Source organism: Etheostoma spectabile, chromosome 20, assembly GCF_008692095.1.
Source record: "Etheostoma spectabile isolate EspeVRDwgs_2016 chromosome 20, UIUC_Espe_1.0, whole genome shotgun sequence".
NCBI classification, from domain to species: Eukaryota; Metazoa; Chordata; class Actinopteri; order Perciformes; family Percidae; genus Etheostoma; species Etheostoma spectabile.
Window position 1 is genome coordinate 863,338 of NC_045752.1, and position 19,831 is coordinate 883,168.

General features: G+C 42.8%; 1 protein-coding gene across 1 annotated transcript in view; it reads right to left on the reverse strand.

Moving 5' to 3' along the window:
• actn1 (actinin, alpha 1) overlaps positions 1-19,831 on the reverse strand; it is a 68,691-nt gene that overhangs the window by 8,491 nt on the left and 40,369 nt on the right. The window contains exons 6-16 of the mRNA XM_032501116.1: positions 18,276-18,354; positions 17,032-17,113; positions 15,949-16,034; positions 8,170-8,262; positions 6,652-6,882; positions 5,122-5,269; positions 4,370-4,520; positions 2,981-3,089; positions 2,443-2,583; positions 1,548-1,730; positions 463-597 (exon numbers count right to left, since the gene is read on the reverse strand). Of these exons, the coding sequence (XP_032357007.1) occupies positions 463-597; positions 1,548-1,730; positions 2,443-2,583; positions 2,981-3,089; positions 4,370-4,520; positions 5,122-5,269; positions 6,652-6,882; positions 8,170-8,262; positions 15,949-16,034; positions 17,032-17,113; positions 18,276-18,354 (1,438 nt within the window). The remainder of the gene's footprint in view (positions 1-462; positions 598-1,547; positions 1,731-2,442; positions 2,584-2,980; positions 3,090-4,369; positions 4,521-5,121; positions 5,270-6,651; positions 6,883-8,169; positions 8,263-15,948; positions 16,035-17,031; positions 17,114-18,275; positions 18,355-19,831) is intronic.

Here is a 19,831-nt window from a genome sequence, read left to right on the forward strand (position 1 = left end):
CCATATCACTGTTCTTTTTAATTCCCCTAAATAACATGATTGATTCCACACAGCGCTCTCTGGCAAGTACAAATCTCTACTTTCATTAATTTTGGGGCTGTCTTATTCAATTTTGTAGCATTTGGTGAGACAAAATTGAAGTGGTTTTGAACTAGTATTGGGTAAAAGTATTCCAGTCAGTGATTATCCATCATCATCCATTCCTTTAACTTTAGTCTAAATAATTCCTAATTTCTCCTTTTCTAACTCAAACATTTGGTATCATTTCCTATGAATGAGGTTTATTGATGATACATTTCAAAACATTGATTAAAAAGCGTCAACTAAAGTGTTGACTTTCAATTTTGACGGGAAGACAACACGAGGGTTCAGACTAAAAACATGAATATGGACTGGAACTACGGACAGGCTGCGCTGGCCACCTCGTAACGTGGTCATTTTTGCATGTCGGCGTTGACTGACCTCCATCTTGTTCTGGATCCAGGGCCCGATGACGTTGGCCTGGTTGGCAAACTGCCGGCGCAGACGCTCGTTGTTCTGCTGCCGGGCGTGTTCCTCGATCAGAGCCTGGTCGCGCTGCGGCACCAGCTGCCGGACCTACAGCCGGCCGGAGAGCCACGAAAAAAGCCAAATGGGATTATTCACATTAACGGGATGCTGATAGAGACGGGAGAATGAACCTTAGAACGGACAGAAAACAGTGGATTTTGTTTCTACTCTTGCCATTTTCCACAATGATGAAGGCCTCTTCAACATAAACCCACATCGACCAGAGTGCGCAGAGCAACTTGAACTGGACATGTTCAACATGTATTCAAGTAGTATAGTTATCAGTGTGTATTGCCCTTAATAAATAAACCTGAAATAAATCAAATCAATAAACTCATGACAGAGACGACTTCCTAGCTAGGCCAAATTTGGGATTTTCAGTTAAACATAAAGGCAGCAACATCTTAAAGAGGGTATGGGATATGAGTAAAAGTGCTAATATTATACTTTTGGGCTTTTTCAATTCAATTTCAATTCAATTTTATTTATATAGCGCCAAATCCCAACAGTTATCTCATTGGGCTTTTCATAGAGAGCAGGTCTAGACCGTACTCTGTGATATTATTTACAGAAAAATTCCCACTTTTTCCCTTTCCTTTATTGTGTTATGTATCTTTTTGGTGCACGTTATAGGTTTACAAGGTGAAAAACCCCAAAGTCCCCCGTCCCCCCCCAAAGGGGCTTGCACTGTTCACCACCTGCTCCAAACAGCTCTACTGTAGTCCAGCCTTTACTTCAGAGACAAACGTGCATCACTTTGTGCAGTACAACAAAATTAAGTGTTTTTTTGAAAATTAAACCATGCAAACCTATTCTGATATAACCTCTAAATACAATTATGAGAGTTGGATGAGAAAATCAATCCCACTGGTGTCTGTGTAACAAACCAAAGGACTGTCTGTACTGTGCAGACATGGAACTACAGGACTAGATCTTCCTGAATAAATAAAAACCATCCCGACGTTGGTATTTCCGTGCTCGTGATTGACTTGCGTTACCTTGTCCCATTTGGCGTTGATCTCCTGTGGGTTGATGGTGGTGTAGGGGTTGGTGCCAGCCATATTCACATGATAGGTCTGCACGATCTTGGCGATCTCGTTGTGGATGCCCAGGATGGCCTGGCGCTCTTTGTCCGCGTCTGGCAGCGTGGCTTTGAACTGCTCGTGGGCTGTGCTCAATCCCTAAGACACAACACAAATACAGAGAATGGAAATCTAAAGCAACATTAAAAGGCTTCTTTTTTCACAACTAAAGGAGAAAATGACTTGCCCTGTCTTCAAACTATATTAATTATTTAAAAATCAGAGAGACGGTGATTTCACAGTGTGCAAATCTCAGGATAATATAGACCAAAAAAAACATTAATATACAGTAATGATACTGTGCACAGATGACATTTCACCAAATGTTATAGCTTGGTTCTGGGAATGTTATGCTTTAGGTGGGCACATTTACTGTACATGTTCTAGTTATTCCATTGTTTTATGTGTTCATGTGCAATGGTCACACATTTATGATATATGTTTTATATTTACAGTTCTTACTACATACTATACTACTACTATACTGTAAACCTACACTATTTTGCCTTGGTTTCAGTACCTATAATGCGACTAGGCACATACAAGTTAGTGACCCATGTGATTCCTATGCTTCCTACATTTGACTTAAAAAAACCTTTGACCTTTTTTTAATGTAACAAACTGGTAAGGTTAGCTTAGCATAAACAGGGACAACCAGCTAACGTGGCTCTGTCCAAAGCCGTTAAAGCAAATAACCCGAAATTGAGTAAAATCTCTTTTTTTTGTTCATAACCCTACATTGTTCCCATTCTGCATGGTACTGCTTTTAATGGTGCGATGGTTAATGGCGGCTGGTCCTCTCCGTGCTCACCTGGATTTCTTCGATGGTGTGGACGATAAAGGTGTCCTGCAGATCCTCCATGGCGCCCTCCATCCAGTTGTTGAACGGAGCCGCTCTTTTGGCAAACTCGAGGTACAGTTGGTCAATGGTCTCAAGCAGCTTCTCAGTTCTCTGTTGAGCATTCAAAGAAACGAGGTTCACACACCCAATCACAGGGCATTTTAAAAGGCCCTTTCAAAGTCTTTTTAGTCATAGCATCTTCCAGAGAACTGGGGCATATAGTGATGGATTTGGGGGGCTGGTCATGCTGTATTTTCACAAATAAATCTCCAAATTTAAAAAGGATCTTCAAGGCCAGCGGGAATCCTGAAAATCAAATCTCCTCACAGCCTCTTGCTGCGAGCGAGAGCACTTTCATCTCTAAATGTGTCATTTATTCTGCTCTAACCAGCACAGAGAAGAAAGGGGGAATCTTACAAAAACAGGGCCAAAAAAATGGGATTTTAGAAGTGAGAAACTCTCCGATAACTCGCTGATCCGCCCCAGTCTCTTTCTAAGTCGGTCTCACCTGCAGAGCCTCGCTGCGTTTCTGGGTCAGGGCTCCCAGGGCGTCCCACTGGTCACAGATCCGCTGGCAGCGAGCGTTCACACTGGGGGAGTCGTAGTAGTCCAGCTCACTGGAGCACAAACACACACACCGAGGAACAAGCGGTAGCTTCATTAGCATCACCTGCATCCTCGCAGCTTCCATTTACACTTCATTTTACCTAAGCCTATGAACTCTGGAGTAGAAATAGTCCGCCAGTGCCTACATTGGTATTTTCAACACATAAAAAATAAAAAATAAAAACGTAGACATCTTCAAATGCACCATATCCCTAAAATCAGTACAACCTAAGCTGTAAGGCTGTGTAAGTGAATAAACCATAGTAACTGAAGTATTGAAATTGTGTCATAAATAACAAACATAAAATCAGATTTGTGTTTTCATCAAATTTCACTAACCAAAGACACAAAACACTGGTCCAAAAGATTTCTAAATGAAGAAACATGAACAAAAGATTTCTTAACTCTGTAAATGCTTTGTTTTTATGAGCAGAGTGTAAAGGTTTTGATAGTCTCATCTGCAACAGAATGATGTCACACGGTTTTGCACCGGACGTCCCATAACGTGGTGACATCATCACAAGCATATGATGTAACGCCGCGGAAGACACACACCGTAGCTTTCTGCTGCAAAAAGAATAATTACTCTAGCTGTTAGGGTTTGCATTTTAGATGGATCGGAACAGGATCATGTGACACACCGGCGGGGTTGCCAGGTTGGGTCCGTACTAGAGCTGGCGCACATGTACTGAGGAGGTTTACGCATCGACGCTGAGGTCCAGGGTTCAAATCCCACTTGTGACGATTTCCTGTCTCCCCCCCCTCTCGGCCCTTTCTCACCTAACTGTCCTGTCAAAAATTAAAGGCAGATAAGCCCAAAAATAATCTTAAAATAAGATTAGAAACAAGGCGGGAGGTCGGTTCTCTAAGGGTTTAGCTGTTATTCATCTTTTTAGATGCACTTTAATGCCTTTATGATCCGGCCGTGTCTTTGTTTATGGTGGGAAACATTTCTAGAAGCCCCATAACGGCTATATTTCAGTTACAGGTAGTTTGTGTGTCTTCATTTCTGTTCACTTCAGTGCTTTATCCTTCACATCTGCAAGTTAGCTGAACCAGAGCTCCGGAGAGTGACTTTTGAAGGTAATGATGAAAATAGTAAACGACTAAAAAACCATTTGAGATCAACAAAAACCATGATCCAAATGGCAACAGCAAGATTATCAATGCCACCATGGAAGAACAGACGCGCCAACATCGCACCCCTCAACCCACCCCACTCTACTTTATCCTTTATTGATCAATACAAGGTAGCAGCACAAGCTTTTTGCTCCCGTTTATCGGGTCTCACTTTAATTCCTGTGCGATGGCAGCGATCTGCTCCACGCGGTCCTGATGTGCCGCCAGATCGCTCTCGAAGGCCTCGTGTTTCTTCAGCAGGGCCTTGATCTCTGACAGAGAGGCCGTCTCAAAGTCATGCTTCTGCAGCATGTCCTCCTTACCTGCAGGGGGAGGACGCAGAGAACGTACCAGCAAAGGGAAGACAGAAAGATGTATGTCAAATCTATCGACAATCACAAAGATCGGTCTGTTCAGAGTGCTTGTTAAGTGAGAAAGGACAATTACTTATCGGCTGTAATCTCTTTTTTAACGTTGGTTCTTTCGAGGAATAATTGTAAAGATTTGTATAGAATATGTTTACGGCATATCCTCTCTAACTGGGACGTTTTCTGACAGACTGGCGGGACTGCTGTGGGTGAAGTTCACACGGAGATCCACTGGTAAGAGCAAACCATGTATCCAGCTAATTTAAATAGCTCAAGTTAACGTATTGTGTGAATAGTTAACTTCATTTAATATTGTTGCAAATGTTCCACCAAAACTAGTTTCTTCCCAAGACTACTTTACGGAGCCACTGTCACTGTGTCCAAGACAACTGGGATTGGTTTAAAGAAATGCAAACAAACCAGAGCACTATTGTTCTCTTATGCCAGAATGGATGTGTGGAGGAGCCAGACCTTACCCCACAGCGCTGTGGAGATAGGTCTGGTAGTGTGAGCCTAATATGAGACTAGAACACAGATCCTCATTTCTCCTCAGTACCTGCAGTCCAAGCTTCATGGATGGCTGCTTTCTGGCGGAATTTCTCCGCCAGGTGGTCGAGTCTTTCCAGCCTGCGGATCTCATTGAGGAGCCACTCCTCGTAGCCCTTCTCTGCTCCCTCTAGATTTCCCCAAGCATTGTTAATGTCCTGTACGGAGCAAAGGAAAGAACCCATGAGAATGTATTCTCGCCAAAAACAGAGAAGGACAAAAGAACACAAGAATAGCATCATATGTAAATAGGGCTATGAGTGCAAAGAGTTAAAATCTGTTCCGTAAAAAACCTGCTGGTGGTGTTGTTATGCTCTCATATCATATATGCTGTACATTTTTTGTCAATAGACCTTTCAGGACAGCCATGCGTGCATGACTTAAAGCGCCTATTTATGCTAATTTTCAGGTTCATAATTGTATTTTGAGGTTGTACCAGAACAGGTTTACATGGTTTCATTTTCATAAAACACCATATTTTTGTTGCAGATCCTGTTTTCCCCCTGTGTGTTTAGGTCTCTGTTTTAGCTACAGAGTGAGACATCTCACTTCTATACTATCTTTGTTGGGAGTGGCACATACTCAGTAGCTGGCTAAGATCTCATCAGCTAGATAACTCTCTCCAACTTTGGCCAGTACAAGGCAGGATTAGCTGGGAGACTCCTTCTAGACCAGGGACACTTGTGGAATACCTGCAGAACAGGGACAGGAAGTAGTTCTTTTGGAGATTATGGTCAACAAGTGTGTGTTGTACCAGTGTTTTGCCATTGTGAACGAGCTAGCATGCTAGCGCTAGCCTGCTATGGTTAGCCACCTGGTCTCAGCTAGTGACGGAGAAAGCAGTGCAGATTTTGAACAGCTCACCCGGAGACTGAAGGCAGAGGACATTCAGAAACCGGATCTCACTCTAAACAGCATGGATAGTTGTTTTTTTTCCAAGTTTGTATGTATGTGAAAGCACCAGAGACACAAAATAACACCCCAAATCCCAAAAAGAAAAGTGATTTCTTTTCACAATATGTGCATTTTAAGTTAAACAAAGCTTAAACCTGCTTTAACAGACTTTTTAAAGCCACTTGGGGGCAGCGGAAACAATGTGAACTCAACTTTGCCACATCAACTTGAAAAGGCGATATGTCAAACTAAATAAGTATGATCATTCAATTATATAAGAGTTGTGACTGTGACAATGATTCACATTATATATTTATACATTAAAATAATCGAGTAAAGAAAAAAAACTAAATATTATATACAGTATATATTTAAGTCTTAAGAAAAAGGGTTTGGGCCACATCTTCTCCAGCTTCCCCTATGAAGGTATGAAGATACTCTCTGCCATATTTGGGCCATATTTGGGCTGAACTGTAGATGGACATTTCACCAAGCAACCGAGTGAGACAAAGGGTTCAACATGGGATCAAATGTTCCCATCAAATGTCAAACAAATCAACAGAGAAAACACTCAAACCTTTCTGAAAGGAATTGGAATTTCTGTGGGCCAGTTTACACTTCTCCTGTACAAGTGTCTGGGACCTACCGAGACCATCTTTCCCTCCGAGGGCATGAAGGCGGGCCTGTTGCTGAGCCGCAGCTTGGTCTGCAGCGTGTTGAAGTTGATCTCCAGCTGGCACTTCTCCTGCACTTTGGGCGGCTTGTGGAGGCGGCGGTAATCTCGGAAGTCCTCCAGCTTCTGCTGCATGGCCTGCATGGTGTTCTCGGGCAGGCGGTTCTCCAACCAGGGGATGGTGCGCCGGATCCACTCCAACAGCTGGGTGTGTGTGTTGTGGTGTGTGTGTGTGTGTGTGGTGTGTGTGTGTGTGTGTGTGTGTGTGTGTGTGTGTGTGTGTGGTGTGGTGTGTGTGTGTGTTAAAGAAAGAGGGGATCGTGGAGAATCAAGTACCATTCAAGGGAAAGCAAATGGAGATGCAAAGGAGACGCATGCACATAAAAGGAAAAGGGGAATTAATGAGGTGTAGTGGATGCAATTCATGTTGGAAATGAGTGGGAAAGGAAAACAGGTTGAGACAATTGGTTATTGGTTCATTTCCTGCAACCTGATTAAATGGGATTAAGTGTCGGATTATGTTCAAACAGAAAGTTCAAAACCCCCAAATACTCAGTTTATAGTGACATAACACAAAGACAAGCAGCAAATCCTTAACGTTGAGAAGCTGGAACTATTAACTTTTTGGTGTTTTAGCTTCACAAAGAGTTACTGCAGGGGGGCCACCAACTTATTGTTAATTTATTGAAAGTTTTTTTCAAACATTAAAACGTAAAATTATCAAAATATAACTCATTAGTGAATTAGTTAAAAAAAAAAAAAAAAACTCATCAGTGATACGCTTACTGGCCTGTTTAACGTAAAGCAACGGAACAGCCACACAGTTTGTTTTTAGTTTTTCTGTAACAGAAAAAAATATTCTATAAGAGAAGGTGGGCCGGAGCTTAGATGGGAATGTATTAGGTCACAATTTTTTTCTCCCGATACGAGTGATAAATCTGTCATTTGTTCTGCACTTACAGGTACAACAAAGCTAGCAGGTGACTCAGGAAGTTGTCAATCAATCCCAGTCTATACACCCCACACAGTGCTGGGGAGGGCTAATCAGCCAGATTAACTGAAAACACCTGTGTGGATGTTCAGGGCCTTTAAAACATGATTTAGAAAAACATGCCAACATTTATTATTTTAATAACTTAATATAAAAAGGTACGTATAAAGGCTTTAGGCTGCCCAACATGTTATCGTAGGCCCAGTTCAATATGCAACTTCATTTTTGCACAATACATATGCTCCATCTCTCTTTTAGTCAAGGGGTCCTTGGCTTAAACAACTAATCAAATAATCAAAATTGTTGCAGAATACTTTTAGCACTGAAACCAAGGGCTTCCTAGGTGATAAAAAGAAAACAATCTAAAAAAAAAAGAATGCTTTGGGAGATGCCCCCGGGGGCTGGGAGGCCAGGGACCAGCTTAACTAAAAGGAGAAGAGGGAGGCAGAATAGCAGAGGAGGTGCAGGACATTAATAGGAGAAAGTCGGGGAGTGCTCACATCAGTGGCCAGCTTCTCATAGTCCTCCATCAGCTGCTCATTCTCTTGGTTGACAGCCAGCACCTTGCAGATCCTGTTGGCCGCCGTCTCTGCCTGGAAGACGAGGGCGAGGGGAGAAAGAGTGTGAGAGCGCCATCTGTACTGCACAACGCATGGGTGGTTGGTGTGAGGCGAGCGCTATCAAATCAAATCTTTTCAGTGGTGGAAGAAGTAAAATGATCTACTACTTCTAAGTACCATTCTGAGGTACTGTATGTGTACTTTACTTATGCTACTCTATACTTCTAACCCGCTACATGTCAGAGGGAAATATTCTACTTTTTAACCCACTACTTTTATATGGCCGCTGTATTTACTAGTTACTTTTCAGATATTTAAAATAAAAAATAAAAAAACATTTGTAATGAACAAGTAAAATCTACACTGTTGCTGTACACAAGCACGTGTGTACGAGTCATTTTGATTAGATTTCACCCCTTAACGTCTTAGATAGTTCTATTTAAAATGGTAATATATGTATTATTTCTGCATTAAAATGCATGAACATTAATAGATGTAATGTGAATAAGACTTGAATACAGTAACTTGTCTGTGAACAGATTTTTAATCGGCAATGGTGGTTAACAATGAAAACTACAACTCCCAGGATCCCACGCAACGCCACAACGCCAAACATTAAAAGGTTTTGATTGAGAAAATGACATATTGACATATGAAAAATGACATATTGCCTGTTTAATTAACTCTGTATGGTTTAAAGAAGTTAATTGCTAAAGAAAAGATTACGTTTTTTTTCTAAAAAAATATATACAAATGTGCAGCAGAACTTTTTACTGCTTTCCAATTGCATTTATAATATCACAACCTCTTGGATTTTCTTGTGACCCTGTGGACTAACTGTGTATAAAGTAGAAACTATTTTGACCTGCTACAAAACCAAATTAAAATGCTGCTTACACATTGAACCATCAGAAATAACAATGTAACAATGTCATGTTTAACGAGTACTTTTACTTTTGATTCTTAAGTACATTTTGCTGCTTCGGAGAGTATTTTATGCAGGACTTTTTCTGGTAATGGAGTTGCATATCATAGGGTTCAAAATTATTTTTTTTTGTCCAGCAGCCAAATGGCTAGTGATTATTGAGCTTATACCAGCCATACATTACATACGTTTTTGGCTGCTGAGTGAAGCAAATCTACCAGCCGTTGCATACTCTACCAGCATTTGGCTTAGGGATGGTGCTAATTTTAAACTCATTCATTTCCGCTATTAAAAGTGCATCCATCCATCTCCGCTGCCTACACAAGCACTCCAAGATTTCCCAATTGAGACATTCTGGGGGTGAAGCAATGGATCAGCGACAACGCTGCAAGCAAGTAAAAAACAGGACAGCTACTGTATGATGTGGTCTCTGTCTCTTAATAATTTAACGTCCAGGCCCAGGGAGCTTTAACAAGGACATGCTGTATCATATTGTATCTATCGTCAGGTGTGGGGGCACCTTCCTCGCTGCACCAGTCTTTTAATAGAACAGGGGGTTATTTTAGCCGCTCGGCCTGCATACAGTACACAGACCCGGGGGAACAGCAGAGCCAGGCTACCTGGGAGAACAAAGACGGCCCAGTGGGGATAAAGAGGGGCTCCATCCAGGACACAACACTTCCTTACACATTGGCCTGTCAGTCTTCATCCCTGGACCGGCAATGCATGAGCGAAGCAGAGTTTCCATGACAACATGGAGTCAGTTAACCCACTGGGTTCAAGATGAGTAAATGTGGTCAGGGAGGGCTCATTGAGGGCAAGAGCAGAGCAAAAATACACAGAGAAATGTAAGCCACATGCACAGAGTCTGGAAGATTTGCGGTGGATTTTTAGCTCAGAAATGTTGCACATTCAGCTCCGTGTGAAACTTTTTAAGTGTTGAAGCGAAAGTGCTTCAGTGAATCTCAAAACTGAAAGAAATCCCTGTGCGACTGTCATGAATCAACCCAAACTGCACCATTATCGATTTCCCTCGGAAAGAGCTCGACAAAGAAATCCACTGATTTAAAAGGCGGTATATAATGTCGCCAAAGTGTCCTTTCAGAAGAGCAGACGCAGTGGGACAGACTTAAATCTCCTGCCCACCCCATTCCATAGCTGAGAGACTGGCATCCCCCACAGAGGACTGCTTCCAGCCTCTTTTGTCAGAAGATCACGGGGGAAACTTGGCTCGGTCGGAGACACATGTTCTTGGGGGGGCGGAGGGGGGGGGGGGGCTCCACCGACAGCAGAGCGAGCCAGCTGCCTTAAAAGGAGAGCCGGGATGTGCAGGTTGTGCTTCTGTGAGCAAATGTTTGCACGCTGGGCCGTGGTTCCTGGCAGCCAGGACCTGTTTTATAAAGGACTTTGTCCTGACATCAGAGGCAGCAGAGACAGGACAGTAGGAGGATTGATGAAGGATAAAACTATCTCCCAGGGTGTCTGTGAAGCCAAGGACCTAAAGTAGCTCTAGTCTGATTCTCTCATGTATTATCTTAATGTTGTCATCACAGAGAGAGAGCAGGCTTTTATTATCTGATGGCCTTTCAAAAACCCAGAAGGCCTTCCAACACCTTCAGCAGTGTATTTATTAATTACTCAATTCTTTCTAGTATCATTCGTTTCTGTCAACTGCACAATTAAAAGAAGGTAGATGGTGGACAGGAGTCTGTACGTGGGGGTAAACAATATTAAAAAGTTACATTAACAGGTGTCCAGGATTTAAAATCCTAAAGTCGTGAGTCCTAAAACCCCACGCTCATAAGACCTTTTTTGACTAGCCATCAAATTGGTTTTAGATTTTAGTTAGGCACTTAAACCTGCATAAGCCTCTTTTTTGTCACTTGGGGGCAGCAGAAACAAGCTGGGAAGACAACATTTACACATTATTATAACGTTAAATTGACATATTACCATACTGTAGAGCAGCTTTGTGGCTACATTTGACTTAATGCAACTATAATACTAAAATCAAAGTTACAGTGAAGTTCCATCCTTTGGATGGCAGCGTGTTTCTAGTTGCATCACCTGCACATCACCTTGTCAAGGTTGGTTTTTCTTATTTCTTACATGACTTCTTTTGCTCAGAGTACATCGTATAATATGTAGATTATGTGGATTAGACCAACCATAGATTAAAAAAAACTAAATGGATGAAAGCCTTTTCAGTCTTATTTTCTGTAAATTTGAGCTGCAGTACCTACGTGATTGTCTACATGTTGTTTCAAAGCCTTCTCCACACTGCCAGGTATGCAATGGTGGAAAACACCAAATCCCTTTAAAATAATTAATAATGTTCCCCTAAAAACAGTCAGCCATGTTTGGTTTTTGTTTCTAAAGTACAAAACAGAGAACGACATATGTCATTTCTGGCTCCCTTTTAAAAATAGGGAACAGCGTTACACTTTAGAAAACAGATGTAACATTTTTATTATATTAAACTATTATATTGTTTTGAGCCAGATGGACAGAAACGGTTTTAAGACTTCTGTGAATCCCTTAAAACGGTCTGTAAGATAATACAGAAGTGGCACAAACTAACTATTTCTACTCTAATATTTTGACTGTTTGTGCAACTGCAACACTACAACAAAAGTATTTCTGATTCTGATTCTGATAACACTAAGACAGACCCTTTCTTTGCAAAGGTAAAGGTAGGAGTGATGGTGTTTTGGGGGAAGTGTGTGCCCTGGAGGGAGCAATCTGAGGTGTTGGACAGTGTGTGAGATCCATGCCGGTGCCGTGTGCCAGCCTGCAGTGGTTGCCAGACTCCTGCTCCATTAACAGGTGGATCCTAATAGAGATTTTAAGTACAGGGGCTTAGTGGATATCCTGTGTCTGTGTGTGTGATAAGTCTCTTTTATTCTCCGCAGAGATCTCTAGCGGATTTAGCATGTCTTTGGCATAATGTCTTCCTCTGGCAGTGTAAGAACTTTATTCATGTTGGCAGAGGAGAAAGGTTGGCCGCTTCATCAAGGATCAATACGCCGCTGAAGATAAGGAGGTGCTGAATAACGGAGGGTTTGGTTTCCCACCGGGGCCACCCACTGTAGAAACTTAGAAGCCATGGCAATAATAAGTCATTGCACATACATAGTTCAGCAGTTCTGCTCGGTGATAAGATGTCAGCAATATAAATGTGTTTGTGTGTTTTGGTCTGGTTAAGGTTTTTAAATCTTAAATCTAGGTGCTTATTTACACATCCAGCAGTTGCGGAGGAACACTATTGTTCATTTGGAGCCGTGTTTGTGTCCAGCTGATGAATCTCTTTAGCTCTGGTCTGTTTTCATACCACCAGCCGAGAGAAATGTGTGTCTCTTTAGCTGCTCGGTGCTCCACTATGTTCACCAGCTAGTCTCCAACTTTGCCTGTGTGCCGGTTGGTGCAGGTGGTGTGCAGTGGGTTTGTTTCCCACTGAAGCTGGAAACAACTCTGGGAACCAGAACAGGTCCCAGAACAGGTAGTAACGAGTGACATGTACTCCGTGGACAGTACTTGAGATACGTTTTTGAAAATATGATACTTGTAGAGTAGTAGTAGTTTTTAGAGAGAGAGAGAGAGAGAGAGAGAGGAGAGAAGAGAGAGGAGAGAGAGAGATGGAGAGAGAGAGAGGAGAGAGAGGAGAGGAGAGAGAGAGAAGAGAAGGAGAGAGAGACGAGGAGAGAGAGGAGAGAGGAGAGAGAGAGACTTCCACTAAAGGCTCTACCACGTGACTGTGTTCCACCAATCAAATGTAGTTGTGCAGTCTCGTCATGTGACCATACTCTGTCTCAGCGGTGGGACGGGTTAGCTTTACAATCGCAGCAAAACCTAAATGTCAGAATCAACCGTCGCCAATGCAGACACAGACGAGGAGGAACACCCCGGCCTCATACTGACAGCATGTTACCTTAGTAAAAGTGCCCAACAGCAGCTACATTATGTCTGACTGAATGCTTGTGTGAACAAATAAATCAGACGTTACTCAACAGTTTCTCAGTACTTTATAGTTTTTTCACCAAGCACGTTTTACTCTTACTTAAGTAATTATTTAGATGAATACTTTTTACTTTTACTTGAGTCAAATTATTCTGAAGTAACAGTACTTTTACTTGAGTACAATCTTTGGCTACTTCCCACCTCTGTCCAAGACAGGACTAGTCAAGACCAAGTCAAAACCAAGTCCAAAGAGGTTCAAGCCCAAGTCAAGACAGAGTCCCAATGAGACAATACTGAGACAGAAAGAAAAAACCCTCTCCCAGACCACTCACTATCCTTGATAATTTATGTGATGTGAGAGACAGTACATCTTCTACTTTAAGATGATAATTTTGCTTTATTATTTGTAATAATCAAAAAGCAAGTGCAGAGTACCACACTATAGGATCAAATCAGGCCATATTACTTACTTAAAAGATAAAATGGAAATGTTCCCATTCTTGAACTTATTACTTGTCCTGAAGAATTCCTAGTACAAAGTGTTTGCTGACATTGCGTGTGTGGCCAACATGAAAGTGATTGCTACCTGATGACTGAGGTGCAGTATATGATGCAGCCGGCCCGGTGCCAGGCGACCAATCTCGATGCCTGTTCCAGATGGGTTTGGAATTAAACTAATACCTGTTTTGAACAAGCACGCTTCATCTGTGGTTTTGTTTTGAATGAAGAAGTTACTTAAGAACAAAAGCATATGGTGCTGGACTCGGTCCACACCAACTACAATGTTTGGCGAGTCCAAGTCCAAATACCAACGAGTCCAAGACGAGTCCGAGACGAGTCCGAGACAACAGAAAAGCGTCTTGAGTCCGAACTCGGACGAAACCCTAAACAATAGGACTGTAGGAGCGTAAAACCGAAACAATGAGCTGAAAGATGCTACAACACTATGGAACAATTGTCCCCCTCTCACATTACACATCTTTATTTTAACATGTCTTTATGTTGATTTTATGATGATTTTAGAATGTTTTTTCTGTCATAAGTTGGTGTTGTGAAGCAACAGATTGTGGCGTTATGCCCGAGACAAATTTCCCCGCGGGGACAATAAAGTGCATTCTATTCTATTGAATATTGATTACAGCAGCTTTAAAAAACAAGCCTTAAAAATGTGACATATGCTGTATATTTCACAGCATCATGATAATGGCTGATAAAGATCTTTAAACCTTTAGTAAAGACATGTTACTAAGGTATTGTATTGCCTGGTCTTGTCTTTTTTTGTTTTGTTTTTGGAGAGTTCAAAATGTAAGCAGCCAAAAAAAAAAAAAAATGTACGTTGGCAAAAACGACTGTGGTCATTCTCTGCCTGACATTTGTTTCCATTTCGTTTCTCACCTTCTGCTTGCCTGAGAAGGCGTGGTAGTAACACGACACATAAGTCATGACGGCCTTCTCATCTGGCCTCAAGGTGCTAATGATATCTGCCCAGGGAACAGAGGAAAGGGGAGAGAGGACAGAGAAGAGAAGAAACAAAAAAAAAAAAAAAGAGTAAAAGAGTGCAGAGACAAAAGGGTCAGCAGGGGGCGCAATCACGAGAGGAGGCAACAGGGGGGGGGGGCACAAGTCATCTCCAGTCTACCTCCGGGTCGGCTGGTTTTTTCGGGAAATCTCAATTTCCCCTAAAAACGTTAAGATCGATGTCACTGAATACGAAGTGGGAAGTGAACGAACAAAGTGAAAATAAAGTTTTTGAAAATGTATTAATATGCATTTTATTTATGTAGCTGGGAGGCTGCGGCTCAGTTTAACACATTGGAGCCAAGTGGCTAGAGCAGTTCATCCAGAAACCCAACCAGAGATCTGGTATCTAATATCTGCCAAACAGACGGTCAAACATGGAGGAGGGAGTCAGTCAGTCAACAGGGACAGAAGGTTACAATTTTCTCTAATCATTACATTTTGTATGGAAGGGGGGAGGGGGAACTTTTTCAACTTATAAAACTTTGTATTTCTGTGTATTTTAAAACTAAACTTGGCCAAGTTTTAATTTAAGGAGCTGCCATTCTCTGATCTATGACGCAAACAAGAGTCCAGCTGACGTTTCTCCACGCTCTCCAGTTTTACTGCAGACAGGCTGAATTGTTTTTATTCTCCGAGTTGCTTAAACACAGCTGTGTCGAAACCCTCTCAGCGCTGCTGGGCCTCTCGAATGAGCCTGGCTCTTATATAACTTCTGCTTCGAGATGCTCCGCTGTCTGTCCCTGAGAGGAAGCGCGGCCCGATCTCAGAGTTTGTGTTGTTCCTAAAGATACAGCTGAGACCAACAGGCACATCATTCGTTAGCCAAGAGAGAAGGGTCCGATACAACGCTACATCCATTTAATTGTAATATCCATTACAATTAAAAGACTGCCTTTTGGTGCCCCTTCGAATTTTTAATTTTGTTTCATTCGTGGCTTTCTATCACGGGCAGTCAGCATCAGTTACCAGACTAACTTCGCCGCACCTCCCACTCCGCTCAGCTTCTGCTCAGCGCAACAAACCGCCAATTAGGAGTGACTTTAGCCCGCGTGCGGCGCCGTAAGGAGACAGGTAGACCGGAAATACACTTGTGCTCATCGCCTCTGAGAACAGAGTTGTCGTCCCATCATGCATTCGGTGATGTGAACCATGCGGAAAGTGAAGGAGCGTGATCCCTGTGGGGGGGGGGGGCGTTGTACACTGCAGAAAGAAAGGAAACCGTTAGGAGAAACACCCGGAAGTAGAAACGAGGAGGAGGGAGGAGAGGAGCGAGGAAGAGGAAGGCGAAGAGGAAGGAGGCGCTGCTTCCAGGATACCTTCTGGGCGCCTGAGAAGGCGTGGTAGAAGCTAGAGACGTAGGTCATGATGGCCTTCTCGTCCGGACGGGCAGTGCCCACAATGTCTGCGGGGAAGAGAAGGGGGGGGGGGGGGGGTCGGAGGAATGAGGGTGAGGGTGAGCACAGGTTAATGAAGAAACAGAAAGTGGAGCTGGGGTTCAGCTATTCACATAAACAACATCCAGACTGGAAAGAAAAACACGGCGTGTCGCTGTCCAGATGTGGCGAGCGGGCCCTGGCAGCCTGTCTCCGACACCGGAACGCACTCAGACAAGCACAATGCTGAGCAGAAACCATGTCCGAAGATTTAGGATGACTGCCAGAGGCTTTCATTTGTTTGTAGAGCGAGAACCGCATGTTTTACAGTCAGCAGAAAAATGATGCCTCGGTGTGCACAGCTGCATGTGTGCGTGTTAATGACAACATATAATCTCTCAAAGAAAATTACGACAAACCTGGCCTAAGACAAACTAGAGGGGGAAAAGTCCGTCTACGGTCTCATCTCACTAGAACTTCTCTCTCCTCTCGTAGAGACATGCAGGAAAAACTCCACTTCATGCACAGAGACAGGGCTCACGTGTGTGTTGTATTTTGAGAGGCCTGACTACAGTGTGCGTCACATAGTTGTAAAGCTAACGGAAATAAATGGTACCGTAATGTAAAATGTCGATATTGATATCGAAAAAAGTATCGTTCGGGAACCGGTATGGTTTTGAGTGATACCCAGCCCTAGCGTCCTTGTGTCTCCTTCTGGAATCCCATCAACTCGCACCGCTGCCAGCACAGCAGTCAGCTTGGAAAGTGACGTAATCTAGGAATGTGAAGAAAAGCTCTGCCAACTTTCACACCTTTGCAGACCTGGCTAATCGCTGGCAGATTGAAGCCTTTTTTTTAAATAAAAAACAAACAAAAAAACACTAAAGAAACTGTGCGGTGAGACCCCGTCTACGTCCTGAAGAGAGCTTTGCATCAATTCTGAGAGAGAGAATATGTTGGTCTTCGAACACAGGAACAAGTCTGTTCATCATACTACCCCCCCCCCCCCCCCCGCCCCCCCCTCACCTTCTGCATCCAACATCTTGGGGATGTCCAGGTACTTCTCTGCCACGTCAAAGGCTGTGTTCAGGTTGGTCATGGGGTCGTCCTGGCAACGGCAGACAGACACAGCACACCATCAACACCTTGGGACGCAACTCATTGCACTCTCTCTAAACAACTGACAGGAGGAGCGGTGTGTGTGTGTGTGTGTGTGTGTGTTGTGTGTGTGTGTGTGTGTGTGTGTGTGTGTGTGTGTGTGTGTGTGTGTGTGTGTGTGTGTGTGTGTGTGTGTGGTGCAACTACTATATGGAGACATATCACAACACATCTGTGTTAAAAGCTGGAAGTTATCATTTAGAAAGGCCCAACTCTTGTATTGTTTTTTTATGTTAAGTACTGGTTTTCTACTTTTGTTGCTTGTAGAGGTGGCAAAGCAACAACAAAAAAAGATCCTCACCATTTAAGCAACAGAAGTAAGGGTGATTAAATACATTTTTCAAAACATGAATCTACATTTTGCCAACAATAAATTGAGTAGAGCTAAAACAATTAACGGAAATTCAACAGCAACTACGCGTGATCATTTGAGTCTTTTTTTCTTTTCTAACAAAAAAGCAGAAAGGGAGGATTTGCTGCTTTTCTCTGTTTAATGTGATGCTTCACTGAATATGATTGGGTTGGTAGGCCAATATACATAAGAGGCAGATTCATTGATTGTTAAAATAATGGTTAGTCTAAGCCCTATTTTGTAGCTGCTCTCAAAAACTGACCAAAGACCACTTACAAATCTACAAATTGAAAACTGAGAATTTATTTTTCTTTGCAGAGTTTTGATAATTTACTATAAGCAAGATGAATGCTTTGTTTTTTAACTTTCTGTTGCTTGTAGAACCAACTGAATAAAAGCATGAGCGCTCTTTTAAACTAACGTATTAATGATGTGAAGTGTGATGCTTGTGTATTTTGCTACCAGATGCTGTACTGTACATGGCTTTATTAAGTGGCGCAGCCTTCCCAGTCAGACAATAACCCTCTTATTTCTGTCTCTGGGAACTTGATCGTGTCTCAGCAGCACGCTTCAACCTGGTCCAGGACGAGAACGTCCGACTGCCGTTTGACCCGGTTGGATCGCGAGAGGGTTTTCTCCTTGTGTTGGTTTTGCGTAGAAACGTTCGAAATATGGTGAACTTGTGTTAGTATTTGTGCGCCGTGGTGTCAGTGGCTGCTCTGTGTGTTTGTCCCGTTAATGTCAGACAGCGGCCGCTCACCTTGCGCAGTTTTCCGTAGTCGATGAGCTCTGGACGGTGGCGGTGAATGAGCGCACAGAAACCCAGACCATCTTTCCAGCTGGAAGCCAGAGAGAGAAAGAGTCGGGATGAGACAAGTATTCAGATCTTTTACTAAAGAAAAGTACTAATACCACACTGTAAAGTTCTGTTGCAAGTAAAGTCCTGCATTGAAAATGTTACTTAAGTAAAAGTATCTAAGCATCGTCAGGAAAATGTAGTATTAGTATTATTATATAGTATATATAGTATAAATGTAAGTATTAAAAGTAAAAGTAGCCTACTCAAAGCAGAAAAATCCTCACATTTTAGAAAGTAGAAAAGACCAAAAAGTTCTGTGTTTAATCGGAAAGTCGTTTCAGCTGTACTTGTAATATTATATATTGTTTGTAATAAAACATCGTATTTACAGGTGCTAGGATTAGTTGTGTGCAAAAATCTAGGAAACTAGTCATTAAAGCTGTCAGATGAATGTAGTGGAGTAAAAAGTACAAAATTTCTCTCTGAAAGCAGAGTAGAAGGAAAAAGGGGCATGAAAAGTGAAGACTCAAGTAAAGTTAAAGTACCTCAAATGTGTACTAAAAGTACAGTACTTGAGTAAATGTACTCTGTTACATTCCACCTCTGGATGAGGGTGACAGGGAGGGAGCTGAGGAGAGGGAAAGGAGTCTGACTCTAATCTTTGATCGGGACCCCCCCCGTCTGACTCAGCCTAATTAGCTCCGTGTAACCCCCCCACATGCTTCCAGAGGCACGTGGTGTGTTACTGTAACACAGCAGAAAGCTGACCACTGTCAGCCCAAAAGGGGAAGTTAGATCATCTGATGCACCACATGGTCCAGGTCTCCAATTAAAGCTGAAGAACAGCTTTGAAGTTTGAGAAATGACATGTTTCTTATGCTTGTCATAAAGTTATTTGAGGAGAGACACCGTCCCCACTCTCTAGATTTATTAGGGTTCAAACCACAAAGGGGTAGAACCCGTCCATGTTTGCCTGTTTTACTTATTATTTGTTGACTGCAGTGCAGGCTCAAATTCCCGTGGGCTGGAATGAGCTAGAAACATGAAACATGGAAATGGTGTGCATGTGCTTCTATAGAACAGAACAGAATGCCTTCTATAGAAATATGAACCCGATCGGCCACACCAGAGGCCTGTGTCCCATCCACTGCACCATCACCCCCAGACATAGAACGCTATAATTGAGTCAACGGTTATTTTCAGTTTGGCCTTCTGTGGTTCGCTGATTGGTGGCCGTGATGCTGTCAGGCCGTCTAAACGCAGCATGATGGGATGGGGCAGTCAGGGCAATCTCAATCTGAAATGGGGAGTTCTGGAGGATTTACTGGTGCTCTCTGCTCATACGGTAACATTAGTGAGATGGGGTATTTCAATGTATTAGCTGCCATAAAACGTATTCCTGAAGCAGCAGTACTGAAAGAAATCAGTGCTCTTCCAGGTCTGCGTCTCATCTTGTGACTGGTCTCTCCCAGAGAGAGAGCACATCAAAGGCCTGGCCTCGGCTCTGCACCGGGATC